The sequence below is a fragment of the Corvus kubaryi genome, unplaced genomic scaffold (assembly GCF_017639235.1).
Source record: "Corvus kubaryi isolate FWS band 111438036 unplaced genomic scaffold, C.kubaryi_AGA036_p1.0 37394, whole genome shotgun sequence".
In the NCBI taxonomy this organism is placed as follows: domain Eukaryota; kingdom Metazoa; phylum Chordata; class Aves; order Passeriformes; family Corvidae; genus Corvus; species Corvus kubaryi.
The window spans coordinates 11,853,820-11,869,567 of record NW_024581133.1 but is presented as its reverse complement, the minus strand read 5'-3'; the positions used below and the strand labels follow the sequence as shown (position 1 = coordinate 11,869,567).

General features: G+C 55.3%; 2 protein-coding genes across 4 annotated transcripts in view; one reads left to right on the top strand and one right to left on the bottom strand.

The window, feature by feature from the left end:
- Nucleotides 1-1,153: 1,153 nt before the first annotated feature.
- Nucleotides 1,154-6,386, top strand: ANP32A (acidic nuclear phosphoprotein 32 family member A). The gene is made up of 8 exons (XM_042039591.1): nucleotides 1,154-1,207; nucleotides 1,423-1,572; nucleotides 1,686-1,808; nucleotides 3,027-3,225; nucleotides 4,134-4,220; nucleotides 5,110-5,207; nucleotides 5,923-5,983; nucleotides 6,111-6,386. Exons 1-8 carry the CDS (start codon nucleotides 1,154-1,156, stop codon nucleotides 6,170-6,172), a joined length of 834 nt encoding a protein of 277 aa, XP_041895525.1. The 3' UTR covers nucleotides 6,173-6,386.
- A 3,759-nt stretch (nucleotides 6,387-10,145) lies between these two features.
- CORO2B (coronin 2B) overlaps nucleotides 10,146-15,748 on the bottom strand; it is a 29,171-nt gene continuing 23,568 nt past the window's right edge. For all 3 annotated transcript variants that reach the window (XM_042039343.1, XM_042039342.1, XM_042039344.1), the window contains 8 exons: nucleotides 15,492-15,656; nucleotides 14,957-15,073; nucleotides 14,456-14,560; nucleotides 13,980-14,076; nucleotides 12,895-13,007; nucleotides 12,334-12,424; nucleotides 12,110-12,249; nucleotides 10,146-11,562 (listed from right to left, as the gene is read on the bottom strand). In XM_042039343.1, the coding sequence (XP_041895277.1) occupies nucleotides 11,431-11,562; nucleotides 12,110-12,249; nucleotides 12,334-12,424; nucleotides 12,895-13,007; nucleotides 13,980-14,076; nucleotides 14,456-14,560; nucleotides 14,957-15,073; nucleotides 15,492-15,656 (960 nt within the window). In that variant the 3' untranslated portion in view covers nucleotides 10,146-11,430. The remainder of the gene's footprint in view (nucleotides 11,563-12,109; nucleotides 12,250-12,333; nucleotides 12,425-12,894; nucleotides 13,008-13,979; nucleotides 14,077-14,455; nucleotides 14,561-14,956; nucleotides 15,074-15,491; nucleotides 15,657-15,748) is intronic.

The window sequence follows — 15,748 nt, the reverse complement described above, 5'->3', positions numbered from 1 at the left end:
CTCCCCCCGTTTTGGGGCCATTCTCTCCCCCCGTTTTGGGGCCATTCTCTCTTCTTTTGGGGATGTTTTCTCCCACCGTTTTGGGGCCATTTTCTCCACCCCTGGGACCATTCTCTCCCCGTTTTGAGGCCATTTTCTCCCCTTTTGGGGCCATTCCCTCCCCTTCTGGGGCCATTTTCTCCACCCTGGGATCATTCCCTCCCCTTCTGGGGCCATTTTCTCCACCCTGGGATCCTTCCCTCCCCTTGTGGGGCCACTTTTTCCACCCTGGGATCATTCCCTCCCCTTTTGGGGCCATTCTCTCCCCTTTTGGGGCCATTTTCTCCACCATGGGATCATTCCCTCTCCTTTTGGGGACTTCTTCTCCACCCTGGGACCATTCCCTCCCCTTTTGGGGACTTTTTCTCCACCCTGGGGCCATTCCCTCCCCTTTTGGGGCCATTCTCTCCCCTTTTGGGGCCATTTTCTCCACCCTGGGACCATTCCCTCCCCTTTTGGGGCCATTCTCTCCCCTTTGGGGCCTTTATCTCCCCTGTCGCTCTGCACCTGGCACAGGAGATAAGGGGCCAGTGCTGTGACACTGGGAGCCTCCCCTTGCCTCATCCCTCACCACATCCCTCCAACTCCCCAGGAAAACCCTTGGAGCTCTTCCCTAAAATCCCACATCCACTCTCCCTGCTGATGAGGGCCAGGGGTGCTCCCGCTTTCCAGGGGTTGGAAAGATCCAGCAGCTTTTCCGTGTGTTTTACCAAAACATTGTCATATCCCAGGAGCTGTGTGGAATTTAATACTTCTTAGTCGAAAAATTCATCATTTGGGAGTGGATTTTTGGGATACTTTTACTCGGGTTTCCATATTTTTTTAGGAATTCTCTGTCACCTTTACCACAGACTTCTCCCGAGCCAAAGGATTCGTTTGTAACAGAACGGAATAACAATGATTTCCATGATTAATTAATTCTAGATCAGTTTAGGGGCAGGATTAGCTGTTTAAATGGTTTAGTATTAGTTTCAATGATATTATTTCAATTAAATAATTCATTTAACTAACATTATTTAATTTTAAAAAGGTATTTTGAGCCGGAATAGTTTTTGGTGGGAACTCCGGGGACGTGTGGAGAACGTGAGGGGGAAAAAACTCTGTTTATCCCCACATGGATCCTCTGGAGAATCCTGATAATGAAACACAGTTGAGGGACAAGATCCACGTATTTTCCACCTGAATTTCAGCCCAATGAGTAATTTGGGAATTTATTTGGGGAATTTGGGGGTTTCTTCCCACACTGTGTGGGAGCACTGCCTTGATCCGGGCTTTCTTCTCAACGCATCCCCCAAATTCCTGCGCTTCGCTGTTGAAAACCTCCCGATTCTTACCAATTCCTTGGAATTCCTTCTATTTCTCCTCGATTTCTTCCCTTTCCAGGTGAAAGAGCTCGTTCTGGACAACTGCAGGTCGTTCGAAGGGAAAATCGAGGGCCTCACGGATGAGTTTGAGGAGCTGGAATTCCTCAGCACAATCAACGTCGGCTTAACCTCAGTCGCAAATTTACCAAAGTTAAACAAACTCAAGAAGGTAAATTCCACCTCCCCCGGCCAAATCCGTCCCTTTTCCCTTCCCCGCCTGTGGAAAAGGGGCTGGAATGGGCTGAAATGGGATTTTTGAGGATGTTTTTGGGCCCTTTGCAGCTCGAGCTGAGCGACAACAGAATCTCAGGAGGCCTGGAAGTGTTGGCAGAGAAGTGTCCGAACCTCACGCACCTAAACCTAAGCGGCAACAAAATTAAAGATCTCGGGACAATAGAACCTCTGGTGAGTTGGGATTGCTCCAAGCAGTGGCATTCATCCCGCTCCAAAGCCCTTGGAATACCAGGGCTTGGAATACCAGCCCTTGGAATATCCCAGCTTGCTCCAAGCCCGGCCTTGGGCACTTCCAGGGAATGTGGCTCCTTGAACCTGTGCCAGGGCCTTTCCTCCTCATTCCCTCCCAAAATCCCGCTTATCCCTGGATCTAGGCACAGATCCCAAGTCCTGGTGAGTTGGTTTTGCTCCAAGGAATGGGATTAATCCCATTCCAACCCTTTGGAATAGCTCGAGCTCTCCCAGGTTGCTCCAAGCCTGTCCTTGGGCACTGCCAGGGAATGTGGCTCCTTGAACCTGTGCCAGGGCCTTTCCCTCTCCTTCGTTCCCAATATCCCAGCTAATCCAGGGATCCAGGCCCGCATCCCAAGTCCCTCTCCCTGTTCCCGGTGAGCCGCTGCTTCCCTCTAGTGGCTGCCGGGCCGGGCTCCCCCATTCCCGGCGGGAATCACCGCAGCTTCCCAGGATTCTGTGGGCTCTGGATCCATCTCCAGGCTCAAAAATTCCCATTAAAACCCCTCCAGGAGCCCTTGCCTTCATGGATCTCCTTTCCTGCAGCACTGTTAAGCTCACAGGGAGGCCTGGAGCTGCTCCCAGTGCTCCCAGTTTTCCCAGTTCCAGCCCTTTTTCCCCAGTGCTTTCCACATTAAAGGGAAGGGAGAGATTCCCTAAGAGTTGCTGTTCCTTATCCATGGATAAGCCTTAATACAAATCCTCATTTCCGTGGGATTTTATTATTAGGATTCCCAAGTGCTGTGGGCACTGCAGACCTCTTCCCAAAAAGAAATCCCACAAAACCCCAGGAGCTGAATTCCTGTTCTGTTTCCATGTGTTTTTTCATTTTCCATAGGCTAAGGAAAAATCATTCCATTTTTTAAAGCTCTCTTGGCAAAATTCTTGTGTCCAAATGCTCCATTCCTGCTTCCGTCTGCAAGAATTCCTTTGGGATAACTCCCTGCACATCAGTTATTCCCAGAGCGGTTCAGAGCTCTTCCCAAATTTAACTTTTGGGAAGTTCTGGACTCCAGGGAGAGCCTTTCCCATCCCAGATCCCAACTGGGAGAGCCCAAAACACCCCCGGGAATCCCTTGAGCACATTCCCTGTGGCATCCTTGCCTTCGGAGGGAATTCCTGCACCAGCAAACCTCTGGAATTCCTTTGTTTTCCCAGAAAAAGTTGGAAAACCTGAAGAGCTTAGACCTGTTCAACTGTGAGGTGACCAACTTGAACGACTACAGAGAAAACGTCTTCAAGCTGCTGCCGCAGCTGACGTACCTCGATGGATACGACCGGGATGACAAGGAAGCGCCGGATTCCGACGCCGAGGGATACGTGGAGGGCCTGGATGACGAGGAGGAGGATGAGGATGGTACGTGGGATGGAGGAGGTGGGATCACAACCCACTCCTGGAGCTGCTGGGGGAGGAGAAGGGCGGGAGCGGCGAGCTCGGGGTCCTGAGGGACGGAGGGGAGGGGAAGGACCTGAGAGAGGGAGGGGAGGGAATGAGGGGATGAGGAGATGGAATGAGGGGAGGGAATGAGGGAATGAGGGGAGGGAATGAGGGAATGAGGGGAGGGAATGAGGGAATGAAGGGATGGAATGAGGGAATGAAGGGATGGAATGAGGGAATGAAGGGATGGAATGAGGGAAAGTGCCTGAGAGAGTGAGGGGAGGGAATGAGGAGAAGAAATGAGGGAATGAGGGGAAAGAATGAGGGGAAGGACCTGAGGAAGCGAGGTGGAGGAATGAGAGGAAGGAATGAGGGAATGGAATGAGGGGATGAGGGGAAAGAATGAGGGCAAGGACCTGAGGGAATGAGGGAAAGAAATGAGGGGAAGGAATGAGGGGAGGGACCTGAGGGAATGAGGGAAAGAAATGAAGGAATGAGGGAAAGAAATGAGGGAATGAGGGGAAGGACCTGAGGGAATGAGGGAAAGAAATGAGGGGAAGGATCTGAGGGGAAGGAATGAGGGCAAGGACCTGGGTGTCCTGAAAGAATGAGGGAAAGGAATGAGGGAAAGAACTTCATTTTCCCAAAGGAATGAGGGGAAGGATCTCAATGTCCTGAGGGAATGAGGGACAGGAATCAGGGAGAGGAGCTGAGTGTCCCAAAGGAATGAGGGGAAGGAATGAGGGAATGGTGGGAAGGAGCCAGGAAAGGAATGAGGGAATAGCGGGAAGGAGGAATGGCGGGAAGGAGCCAGGAAAGGAATGAGGGAATGGCGGGAAGGAGCCTGGCAGGGCCTGAAGGAGCAACTTCCTCAGTTTTATCCCTAGTGAAAGACCGGGATGACAAGGAAGCGCCGGATTCCGACGCCGAGGGATACGTGGAGGGCCTGGATGACGAGGAGGAGGATGAGGATGGTATGTGGGATGTGCTCCGTGGGATTCCCGGCAGCTCCCGCATCCCAAAGGAATGTGGGGAGGAGGTGGCAGGGCCTGGAAAATCCCATTCCTCAATCTGGGAATGGAGGGGTGGGATAAGGAAGGAACCAAGGGAAGGGACTGAAAGAATGGAAGGAACGGGGATGTCCTGGAATTGTGGAAATCCTCACGGAAAAGGGTGAGGGGAGAAGCAGCTTGGGCATGGAAAAAAGCAGGAATTAGGGAAGTGCATGGAAAACATGGGGGAGCTCCAGTGAATTCCCAGTTCCGAGCCAGGCCCTGAGGAAGGAACACGCCAGAATTCCAGGGAATTCTGGGGGATCCCAGTGCTTTAGGTGCCGCCTTTCCCCGGCTGCCCCTGGAGCCATCCCTGGCTGCGGATCCGGCTGATCCCGGGGAATTTGCTGGATTCTCCCATCCCAGCGGCGCAGCAAAGCAGAAAAGCTGGATGTGCACTTTTCCCGGGAATGCTGAGTGGGAGCTCTGGGAAGGGCCACTTCCCAAAAGCTCCCAAACACACGGAAAACACTCCGGGGGCTCCGCACTTCCCGCTTTTCTGCTGGGAATGGTCGGATTTGGGGGCTTTCGGGAATTCCCGAATAGGCCAGAATTTTGTGTCCCTGGGAGGGCTCCCGCTGGATAATGGGAAAGTTCTGCTCCGGATTCCTGGAATAGCCAGGATATCCTCCAGCTCCCAAATCCTTGGGAACAGTGCGAAGTGGAGCAGCCGGAGGCTCCATGAGCGACTCTGACCCTGCATTCCCAGAGCTGCCGCCAATCCCGTGCTATCCCTAAGGAATTCTCCACTTGGATTGCCAGGGTTTGGAGTGGAATGAGGAAAAGTTTTCCATGGATTTTGTTTTTCCAGAGGAGGAATACGATGATGACGCTCAGGTAGTGGAGGACGAGGAGGATGAGGAGGAGGAGGAGGAAGGGGAAGAGGAGGATGTGAGCGGAGACGAGGAGGTGAGGCTTGGAATTCCACAGCGGGAATCAGCGGGATCCGACCGGGAAGGGCTGGGCAGGAAAGGGCTCAAATCTGGGATTTGAGGAGTTTTAGGATGGGGATGGGGGAAAAATGGGATTGGGGGGGTGGGGGATGGGACTGAGGGAGGGGAAAAGGGCTGGAAGGAGGGGAAGTGGAACTGGAGGGGGAAAGTGGGATTGGGATGGGGGGAAAATGGGATTGCAGGAAAGAAAATGGGATTAGGGAGGGAAAATGAGATGAGAGAAGGGAAAAACTGGGATTGGGAGGGTGGGAATGGGCTTGAAGGGAGAATGGGATTGAGGGGGGAAAATGGGATTGGGAAGGGAGAAAATGGGGTTGAGAGGGTGGGAATGGGATTGAGGAAGGAAAAGGGGATTGTGGGAAGCTGTTTTCCCTCTCCTGCAGCCCCGCCCCCTCTCCCACCCCTCTGGAATGTTCCTCAGCCTCCCCAGTCCACCCCCGAGGCTCCGGAGGAACGCGCTCCAATAAATCCCGGTTTTCCCGGAGTCGGGAAGGGCAGCCCCGTTGCCAGGCACAGCTCGGGAATTCCCGGCCGTTCAGTGCCGGATTCCTGGTGTTCCATCCCGAACCGGCCCCCCTGGGAAGCGGCTCCAAGGCCTCGGGAAAAGGGCTGTCGGGAAGGATCCCGGGCCGATGCCGAGCTTCTCATCCCGCTTTTCCTTGTCCTCGCAGGAGGACGAGGAGGGCTACAACGACGGCGAGGTGGACGACGAGGAGGACGAGGAGGAGGCCGGTACGGAGCCCGTCCCGATCCCGCTTTTCCTGCGGCTGCAGCGCCTCGCTCCCAGGGCAAACGCCGGCCCCGCCCAGCGGGAATGCCGCCGCGGCCGGGAATAACGGGAATTGTTTGTGTTTTCCAGAGGAAGAGCGGGGCCAGAAGAGGAAACGAGAGCCGGAGGACGAGGGCGACGAGGACGACTGAGGCGCCCCTTCCTTCCCGGGAGATTCCCTCTTGTGATTTGACTGTTTTTATCCCGGAATTCCCTCTTTTCCCACCTCCCGACCCTTTGGAATTCCTTTTCTTTTCCCGATTTTTTTTTTTTTTTTTTCCCGTTGGTTTTTTTTTCCGGATTGTAACGTTGCTGTGGGAACCGAGCGAGGGTGGGCACGGGAATAAAATCCTATTTTTACTGCCACTCCTCCTGGAATTCTTTGGGAATTTCTTCCTTTGGATGCCTTCCCGGAGTCCCTGGAGCTGCGAGAGTTGAGTAGGAACCTGAGTTTGGGAATTCTTGGAAGCGGAGCTCGGACATCCCGGAAGCGGAAACGAGGAGAGAACCGAGTTGAGATCCGTGGATGAGCCGGGATTTTCCCACCTCTGATCCCCAAATCCCCACTTTTTTCTGGGAGACGCTGCTGGAATGTGAGCCAGGCCTCTTCCCTGGGGTGGGAGCGGCGCCTCGCTCCGTGGTTTTTTGGGAATGGCCGCCATTTCCAGCCCCTTTTCCCCAGCGTTGGGAATTCCCCGGGCTTTTCCTCGTTGTAAATAGCGACCAAACGTCGGTTTTTTGGGAATGTTGGATTGTTTGGGATGGGGTCGGAGCTGCTCATTGGCAATCCCAGTGTGTTGTGAGTTTTCCTGGAATTTTGGGAGGGAATTTTCGGCTTTTTTGGGAATTGTTTTTATTATTTTCAGGGGATTTTTTGGAGGGGGGGTGGGTTTGGAGGGAATTTTTGGGGGGGAATTTTCACGGCTGGAGCGCAGCCAAATCCCTGGAAATGGCAGGCATGGAAAACAAATGGGAATCTCTCTAAAAAACCATCCCAAATTCCCGAATTTCCCGACCTCAATTCACCACTTGGAATAAACCCAACTCCTCCTGCCCTTCCCAAGCAGCTTTCTCCGGAATATCCGCCCCTAATCCCGGAGAAACCGCTTGGAAAATCCCAAATTCTCCACCCAAAAAGCCAGGAATACCAGGAGACGCCGGGAATTCCATGGAAATTCCAGAAAATTTGTATTTTCTTACCTCGTGGGAGGCAAAAACACGGAAAATCCTTGGGGAATGTACAGATCCCGCGGGAAAAATCCCTCTGGAAGTGACTTGTATTGCCCAGGAAAGCTGCCGGCTGTGGGAATCCAGCGGCTCCCGGGGTTTTTTGGGAATTTGGGGGCCTGGCAGAGCCACCTTTGGAGTTTTTTGTCTGTTTGGCTTTGAGGAATTTCAATAAAAGCTTTTGATACAAATTCCGCCTCTGGAATTCCTTCCAGGAAAACACCCGGAATGGCAAAGCGGGAATGGCCGGATCGCTGCGAAACGTGTGGCTGCCGGAAAACAAGGAATGGTGGGATGAGCGGGCTGGGAAAGTGGGAATGTGGGGCTGGGAAAGGGGGAATCGGGAGGTGGAAGAAGTGGGAATGTGGGGAGGAAAGAGTGGGAATGTGGAGGTGGAACAGTGGGATTTGAGGGTGGAAAAGTGGGAACGTGGGAAGGGAAGAAGTGGGATTTAGAGGATGGAAAAGCGGGAATGTGGGGAGAGAAAAGTGGGATTTTGGAGGTAGAAAAAGTGGGAATGTGGGGCTGGGAAAGTGGGATTTTTTGGAAGGGAAAAGTGGGAATTTAGGGGTGGAAAAAGTGGGATTTAGAGGATGGAGAAATGGGAATGTGGGAATCCCCCCTCGGGTCCAAAGGCTGCAGTGCAAAATTCCTAAAAACCAGACTAAATCCATCAAAATTCCTCCAGATCTGCCCCGAGGGAATTGTGCTTCCAGCGGAGCCCCGGAATGCGGGGCTGGAGCTGCGGAATCCGGGGGGGCTGGACCCGAAGGAAAAGCTTCCCTGGATTTTAAGGATATCGGGAAAAGGAGGGATCAGCCCCAGGAAATCCTGGGAAAATTCCCAATTCAAATCCGCCCGGAGCGGGTCCTCTGCATCCTGTTCATTCTCATTCCCGATCCCAGATTTTCCTGGGAATTTTAATCTCAATTCCGGTTTTAACTTTAAGCAGGGCCCCACAAAATCCTGGAGAACGGAGCATCCCGAGAAACCCGCGGCTGGGAAGCCTCGAACAAAGGGAAAACTCCGGGAAGCAAAAGTAGGTCAGGATCCTTGGGATGAGCAGGGAGGGCTGGGAAGGGGAAACCGGGAAAGGGAAAAACCGGGAAAAGGGAAAAACCGGGAAAGGAATCATCCCACGGGACCTGGAGAGGGACGGGGTGGATTCTGCCAGACACCAGAGCGCCCCGAGCCTTTTCCCTGAAATCCTGGAATCCCTGGAAGTGTGAGGGTGGGAAAGGTGCAATTCCAGCCTGGATTTAGGCCTGGGGAAAGCTTGGGAAAGGCTGCGGATCGATGGGAATTTGGGCATTCCTGAGGGTCCTGGAGGGGACTGGAAATCCAGGGAATGGGCGGGAGGCTTTGGAATGAAACCAGGGAGAAGGATGGCAGGGAGAAAACTGGGAATTAGGGATTCGCTGCTTGGATTAAACCCTGGAAAACCCAGGGAGCCACCCAGAAATACCCGGAAAATCCACACCTATCCCGATGTCCCGATGTCCCGATATCCCGGTCCTCCGGCACTGGGAACCCATTCCCTGTGTCCCATCCCTCCATCCCTTGTCCCCAGTCCCTCTCCAGCTCTCCTGGAGCCCCTTTAGGCCCTGGAAGGGGCTCTGAGCTCTCCCTGGAGCCTTCCCTTCTCCAGGTGAACATTCCCAGCTCTCCCAGCCTGGCTCCAGAGGGGCTCCAGCCCTCGGAGCAGCTCCGGGACCTCCTCTGGAATTGCTCCAGCAGCTCCATGTCCTCGGGAATTTGGGATGCGGAGCTGGAGCAGCTCCGCAGGCGGGGACAGCGGGAGATTTGGGATAATCCCGCCGTTCCTGCTGGGAATGATCCCGGCACGCGGCGCCACCACTCTGTCCCAGCCTCTGGATCCCGTCCTGTCCCTCAAATGGGAATTCCTGCTTGGAACAACAGCCGGATGGAGACGGGGAAACGCTGGGAAGAGCCGGAGCTGTCACTGGCAGAGGGGAGCCGCAGGAGGAGCAGCCGGATCCTGGGGCAAGGCTTTTCCTGGGAATTCTGGCAAATCCCAAACCTTCGGGGAGCCCTTGGAGGAAATCCACGTTCCAAAGGCATCCCTGGAGCCACGTCCTGCTCCGGCCTCCCGAGACCATGCGGATCGTGCCGGAATTGGCGGGAATGTTCCTAGAGCTCGTTAACCATCCCCACTCCCAGCCGGAATCGGCCTCGTTTCCATGGATCCAAGGAAAAACGTTGGATCTCCCCTTCCAGGGGATCTCTTGGAGGCCGTGGGATATCAGGAATCTCACCTGGATCCGCACGAGAATTCCAAGATCTCCCTAAGCATCCCTAAAAAATCCCGACCTGGATTTTCCTTCCAGGCCTGAGGCAGGATAAAGCCGGGAACGCATTCCCAACACCAGGAAAAAAATGGGAATAAAGCTTCGAATCAACCCCCGTTTCCATGCTGGCTGCCCTCTGGATGACGAGGAATTTTGACCTGGGAATTTGGGGCCGGGAGAAAACAGGGATGGGATTTTGGGAGGATCTGTGGGAATGGGATGGGAGGAGAACGGAAAGAGAGGGAGTTTCCATGGATATCGGGAAGGAATTCCTGCCTGCGAGCGTAGGAAAGCCCTGGCACAGATTCCCAGAGAAGTTCTGGATTCCCAATCCCTGGAATTTTCCAAGGCCAGGTTGGAGTGTCCTGGGATAGCGGGAGCCGTCCCTGCCTGTGGAATGGGATTTAAATTCCTTTCCATCCCAAATTATTCCAGGATCCATCTGTGGTTCCTCCCCCCTCCGGCCACCGGCAAATCCCTTTTCCAGAGGAGCTCATCCCAGAATTTCCCTTGGGCTCCCCCCAACCCTGAGGCGGGAGCAGATCCCCCGGAGCCCCTGGATGGAGAAGGAAAGGCAGGAAGGCGCCGCTGGTATCCTGAAAAGATTTTATTCCATCACTATCCCGTGGGAGCATAAATAATCGGGAATGACAGCACATGGAACGCAGCAGGGAACGCCGGGAACACCGGGAACACGGGACACGGACGGGACGGAGCCACACCAGGAGCGCCGGGAATTTCAGCAACTTGGATTGAGTGGAAATAGGGATCTCCAGGAAAAACCAGCAGGATCCGGTGTCGTTCCCTGTGCTCCGGGCAAATTCCATCAATCCCGGGATTGTCCAACGTGCCAAGCCCAGCGAGCGCTCCGGGGGTGTCCCTCGGGATCCATCCGTCGGGATCCATCCCTGGGGCAGCACCCCCAGGAATATCCTTCCCCCTGCTCCGTGGCCCCTTCCCAGCGGGCACGAGGAGGGAAAATCCCGCTTTTCACAGGCGGAGGGAGCAAAAATCCCTCTCTGGGCGGGAATTCCAGGCGGGTTTTGTTATTTTAAAGGATCTTGGAGCAGATCCCTTCCCATGGGCTGCTCCCGCCACATCCCGGCCGTGCCGCAGCCCCAGCACCGTGGGAAGGATCCCGGGATCCCAGCGTGGGAAGAGTCTTGGGATCCCAACATGGGAAAGGGTCCTGGGATGGATCCCAGGATCCCACTGTGGGAAGGATCCCAGTTTTCCACCATGGGAGGAGCTCCAGGTTTCCACCATGGGAAGAGCTCCAGGTTTCCCACCATGGGAAGGATCCCGGTTTCCCACCATGGGAAGAGCTCCAGGTTTCCCACCATGGGAAGGATCCCAGTTTCCCACAACGGGAAGGATCCCGGTTTCCCACCATGGGAAGAATCCCGGTTTACCTCAACAGGAAGGATCCTGGTTTCCCACCATGGGAAGGATCCCAAGCTCCCACATCAGGAAGGATCCCAGATTCCCACAAGGGGAAGGATCCCAGATTCCCACACGGACACCCCCTCTGACGATCAAGCCTTTCCCACTTCCCGCCCTTTTCCCAGTTCCGCTCCCGCTGTCACATCTTTGCATAGGAAAAGAAATTAATAGCAAGGAAGCATCGCGCTTTCCCGGGAATCCGCCCGGGCTGGCTCATCCCGACGGAACGGACACGGCTCCGACTTACTGGGAGCCTCCGGGCTTTCCCAGGGATCGGGTTAGAGCGGGATTAGTGCCGGACAAGACGCGCACGACGTGATTCCAGGCTCTCGGCAGCCGCGGATTCCGGAATTGTGTTGTGGGTGAGTGGATCCAAGGAATTCAGGGGCGGAGTAGAAACAAAGGAATTGATTTAGAAAATGTCCCTGGAGTCAATTGTTCTTCGGGATATTCCGGAAGTTCTTTAATTCCAGCTGCAGCTGCCGGATCCGAACGTCCTTCTGCGAGAGCTCGTCCTTCAGCCGCCGGATCTCATCCTGCTGCCGGAAGAACATCCGGAGGAGCTGGAAAAGGAGGATGGAGATGAGGGGATGGAGCTGGTGGGATCACACCAGCCACTCATCCCAGGATTTTTGGGAATGAGCCATAACTCGGCTGATTCTGGGGACAAGGGGATGGATTTGAACTGAAGGACGGGAGATTTTGATGGGATTTTGGGAAGGAATTCCTCCCTGGGAGGGTAGGGAGAGGCTGGGATGGAATTCCCAAAGAAGCTGTGGCTGCCCCTGGATCCCAGGATCCCAGCGTGGGAGAGGGTCATGGGATGGATCCCAGGCTCCCACTCTGGAAAAGGGTCGCAGGATGGATCCCGGTTTTTCTCCCTGGGAAAGGGTCTTGGGATGGATGCCGGTCTCCCACTGTGGGAAAGGTCCCAGGCTCCCACCTTGGGAAGAATCCTGGGATTCTACCATGGAAAAGGGTCCTGGGATGGATCCCGGGCTCCCATCCCTAGAAGGATCCCACACTCCTGCCTCCATTGGGATAGAGATCGGCAGAGCAGTGTCTTTCCAGGCTCATCCCATTCCCATTCCCATTCCCGGGCTGCCCCACCTCGTTCTCCGTGCGGGGTGGGACGTTCTCCAGGAGGTCGATCCCGTTGACCACCACGCTTTTCTTCTCCCTCACCGGCGCCTTGAAGACGATCTTGGAATTCCTCTTGTATCCCTCCTTCAGTGACATCAGGATGGGATCTGAGGGAGAGCCGGCGGATCAGCGGGATGCGGCCCCCTCCTACATCCCGGATATTTTTGGGATACCCCCACCGGTGGCTTTACCTCTGTTGACCCCACTGAGCCACTCGTCCGGGGTCAGGGCCGGCTCCGTGCCCGGAGTCATGGGATAAATGTCCTCCTGGTACGTCTCCGACTGGGAACACGGCAAGAGAAGAGCAATGGCATCCGGGAATGCGCTCCCTGGGCACATGGGAATAATTCCCTCCCCCACGGAGGGGATGAACACCCGGATCGTTGGGAAACGTGGGGCACAGGGAGGAAATTTGGGAAGTGCTGGCTGGAGCAGAGAACCTGGGATTGCGTCCTCCACCCAGCCCTGGCCGGCACAGCTGGATTTGCTTCCCGGAAAACCCCGATCCGAGCAATATTTGCCTGGAAACAACTCCCAAACCCCAGGGGAGACTGATCCCTCAGGGAAACATTCCCTAAAATCATTCCCACTAAACCATGGCTGAAAGCTCCCTGGGACGTGTGAGGATGGAGAGGTCCCAGGATGGTGGGAATGGAGCCATCCGTGGGATTGCTCCAAGTGGGGCATCTCCACGGCTCCGGAGCCACCCCAGACCCTCTGGATCTGACTCATTCCCGCATTCCAGGACTCACCCGCCTCGGGACGATCATGGAGATGGGCTCGATGAGGCCCTTGAGGGTGATGAGTTTGTAGAAACGGAAAACTTCGCAGGCGGAAACGTCCAGGCCGTGCTTCGGCATCACCCCTGCGGAGAGGGACAGGGATCGGCCATCCGCATGGAATTCCCACCATGGAAAAGCCCAACCCATCCCTGCTCTCCACTGGGACACGCGGGGCTCCACTGGATCCATCCTCGTCGTGGCTCTGAGGTGCAGAGCGGGGACAGTGGGAAAAGGATGAGCAGCTTTTATTTGGGATAATCCCGGGAATCCCGGACTGACGGCAAGGTGGGACAGCAGGAACGGTGTCCCTGGATATGGACCCGGCCAGAATCCAGCAGCACCGCGTGGGAATCTCCACAGGGATGGGAATGGTGCCCTGCAGGAGCCGAAGCCGATGCTCCGGAGCCGGAATAGCGCCCACCAAATCCAACCCAATCCTAATCCAAATCCAACCCAAACCCAGCCCAATTCCAACCCAAACCCAGCCCAATTCCAACCTAAACCCAACCCAATCCCAATCCAAACCCAACCCAATCCCAACCCGGTCCCAACCCAAATCCAACCCAATCCCAGCCCAATTCCAACCCAACCCCAACCTAATCCCATCCAAATCCAACCTAATCTCAATCCAAACCCAATCCTAATCCCAACCCAAATCCAACCCAATCCTAATCCCAACCCAAATTCAAGCCAATCCAATCCCAACCCAATCCCAACCCAATCCCAACCCAATCCCAACCCAAATCCAATCCCAACCCAAACCCAAACCCAACTCAAACCCAACCCAATCCCGATCCAATCCCAATCCAAACCCAATCCAATCCCAACCCGATCCCAGCCCAATCCCAACCCAATCCCAACCCAATCCTAACCCAATCCCAACCCAGTCCAATCCCAATCCAATCCCAATCCAAACCCAATCCAGTCCCAATACAAACCCAATCCCAATCCCAGTCCCAATCCCAACCCTCTTCCCTGTGCCATGTAATCCAGCACCTTCCCCATGCACCTTTTCCCCGCTCCGGGAAGCGGAGCAGCAGCACGTCCATCCTTACCCAGTCCTTTCTGCGGAGCCGGGGAGCGGAATTCCATGAGATAACTCAGGTAGGGCTTTTCCGAGCCGATCTCGTAGTAGCGGATGTTGCCATCACCCTGGAGCAGCAGGGAAGAGGGATGGGAATGGATTTGGAAATGAGAAGGCAGATAAAAACCAGGATGAAGAGCATTTAGAGGGCAGGGACAGATGGGATACAGGGAAGGAATTCCTGCCTGGGCTGGAATTCCCAGAGAAGCCGTGGCTGCCCTGGGATCCCTGGAAGTGTCCAAGGCCAGGCTGGCTGGGGCCTGGAGCAGCCTGGGATAGGGAAAGTTGTCCCATGGCAGGGACATCCATGGAACTGGATGAATTTTAAGCTCCCTTCCAATCCAAACCTTTCCATGATATAATTCCAGCCCCAATCCCTGGGCAATGCTGGGGGATTTTCTGGGATTTGCTTCAATTTGCAAATCCCGCTGCTCTGCGCATCCCTACCTTCCCAGCCAGGTACAGCATGTGGGTGTCGGCATCATAGAACGGGAAGAGGAGCCCCGAGAGCCCATCGATCTCCTCCTCGATCAGGGGCATGGATAAATCCTCCTGGAAAACAGGAAAATCCCGGTGTTAGCCGTGGCCCGATGGCGGTGCTGAGCGGGAATTCCAGTGGGGATGGAGTGGGGATTTGGCAGGGATGGAGCAGGAATTCCATTGGGGATGGAGCAGGATCCTGGCAGGGATGGAGCGGGAATTCCAGCAGGGATGGAGTAGGGGTCTGGAAGGGATGGAGCGGCAATTCCAGCAGGGATCTGGCAGGGATGGAGCAGGAATTCCATTGGGGATGGAACAGGGATCTGGCAGGGATGGAGCAGGAATTCCGGCAGGGATGGAGCAGGGTCGGGCAGGGATGGAGTGGGATCCTGGTGGGGATGGAGCAGGAATTCCATTGGGGATGGAGCGGGAATTCCATTGGGGATGGAGCGGGATCCTGGCACCCACCTGGTCCCAGAGGGCGATCTGCCGGGTGTTCCAGCGGGACACTCCCGTGGTCAGGAGCCGTTTCGTGCTTCCCAGGAAAACCACGCGGTTGACGCGGTGGTTCTTGCAGCTGGCCTCCTGCAAGACGGGAATGAGCTCTGGAATTCCCTTTGGATCCAGCTCTCATCCCAGGAAAGCCCCTTCTGTCCCCCCCCTTGCCTCTCCCATCTCATCCCATTTTCCAGCTCTCTCCTTCAGCCAAAAATTCCCATTTTCCTGAATATCAGGAAGAACCCACCATCCTCCTCCTGCACCTTCCCCTTTCATTCCCACCATTTTCCACAAATCCTTAATTAACAACGGAATCAAAGCCTCCAACTCCTCTCCTCGGGACGAAGCCAAACCCTTCCCATCCTCTCCACACCCAGCCCGGGAACTGGATCCCGCCGCACGGAAAACATCCCACCAGGAGCCCCGCCAGCACCTTACGGACATTTTCAGCCATTCCATAGGATTCTTCCCTAAAACCTCATTCCAACCCCTCCTTCCACGGCACCTGCAGGACCCTCCCGGAGCGCGGCTCCACCACGCGCAGCTTCTTGTCCTTGCAGGTGGTGGCCAGCAGGCTGCCGTCGGCGTTGAAGGACATGCACAGGATCACGTCCGTGTGGCAGTCGATCATCTTCACCGGCTCGCCCACGTCCAGGTTCCAGATCAGCACCTGCGGGAAGGGCCTTTGGAGCCACCCGGGACGGGGGGAGGTGTTCCTGCTCTGTGGAAGCTGTTCCTGCCCTATGGAATGTCCCCATGGCC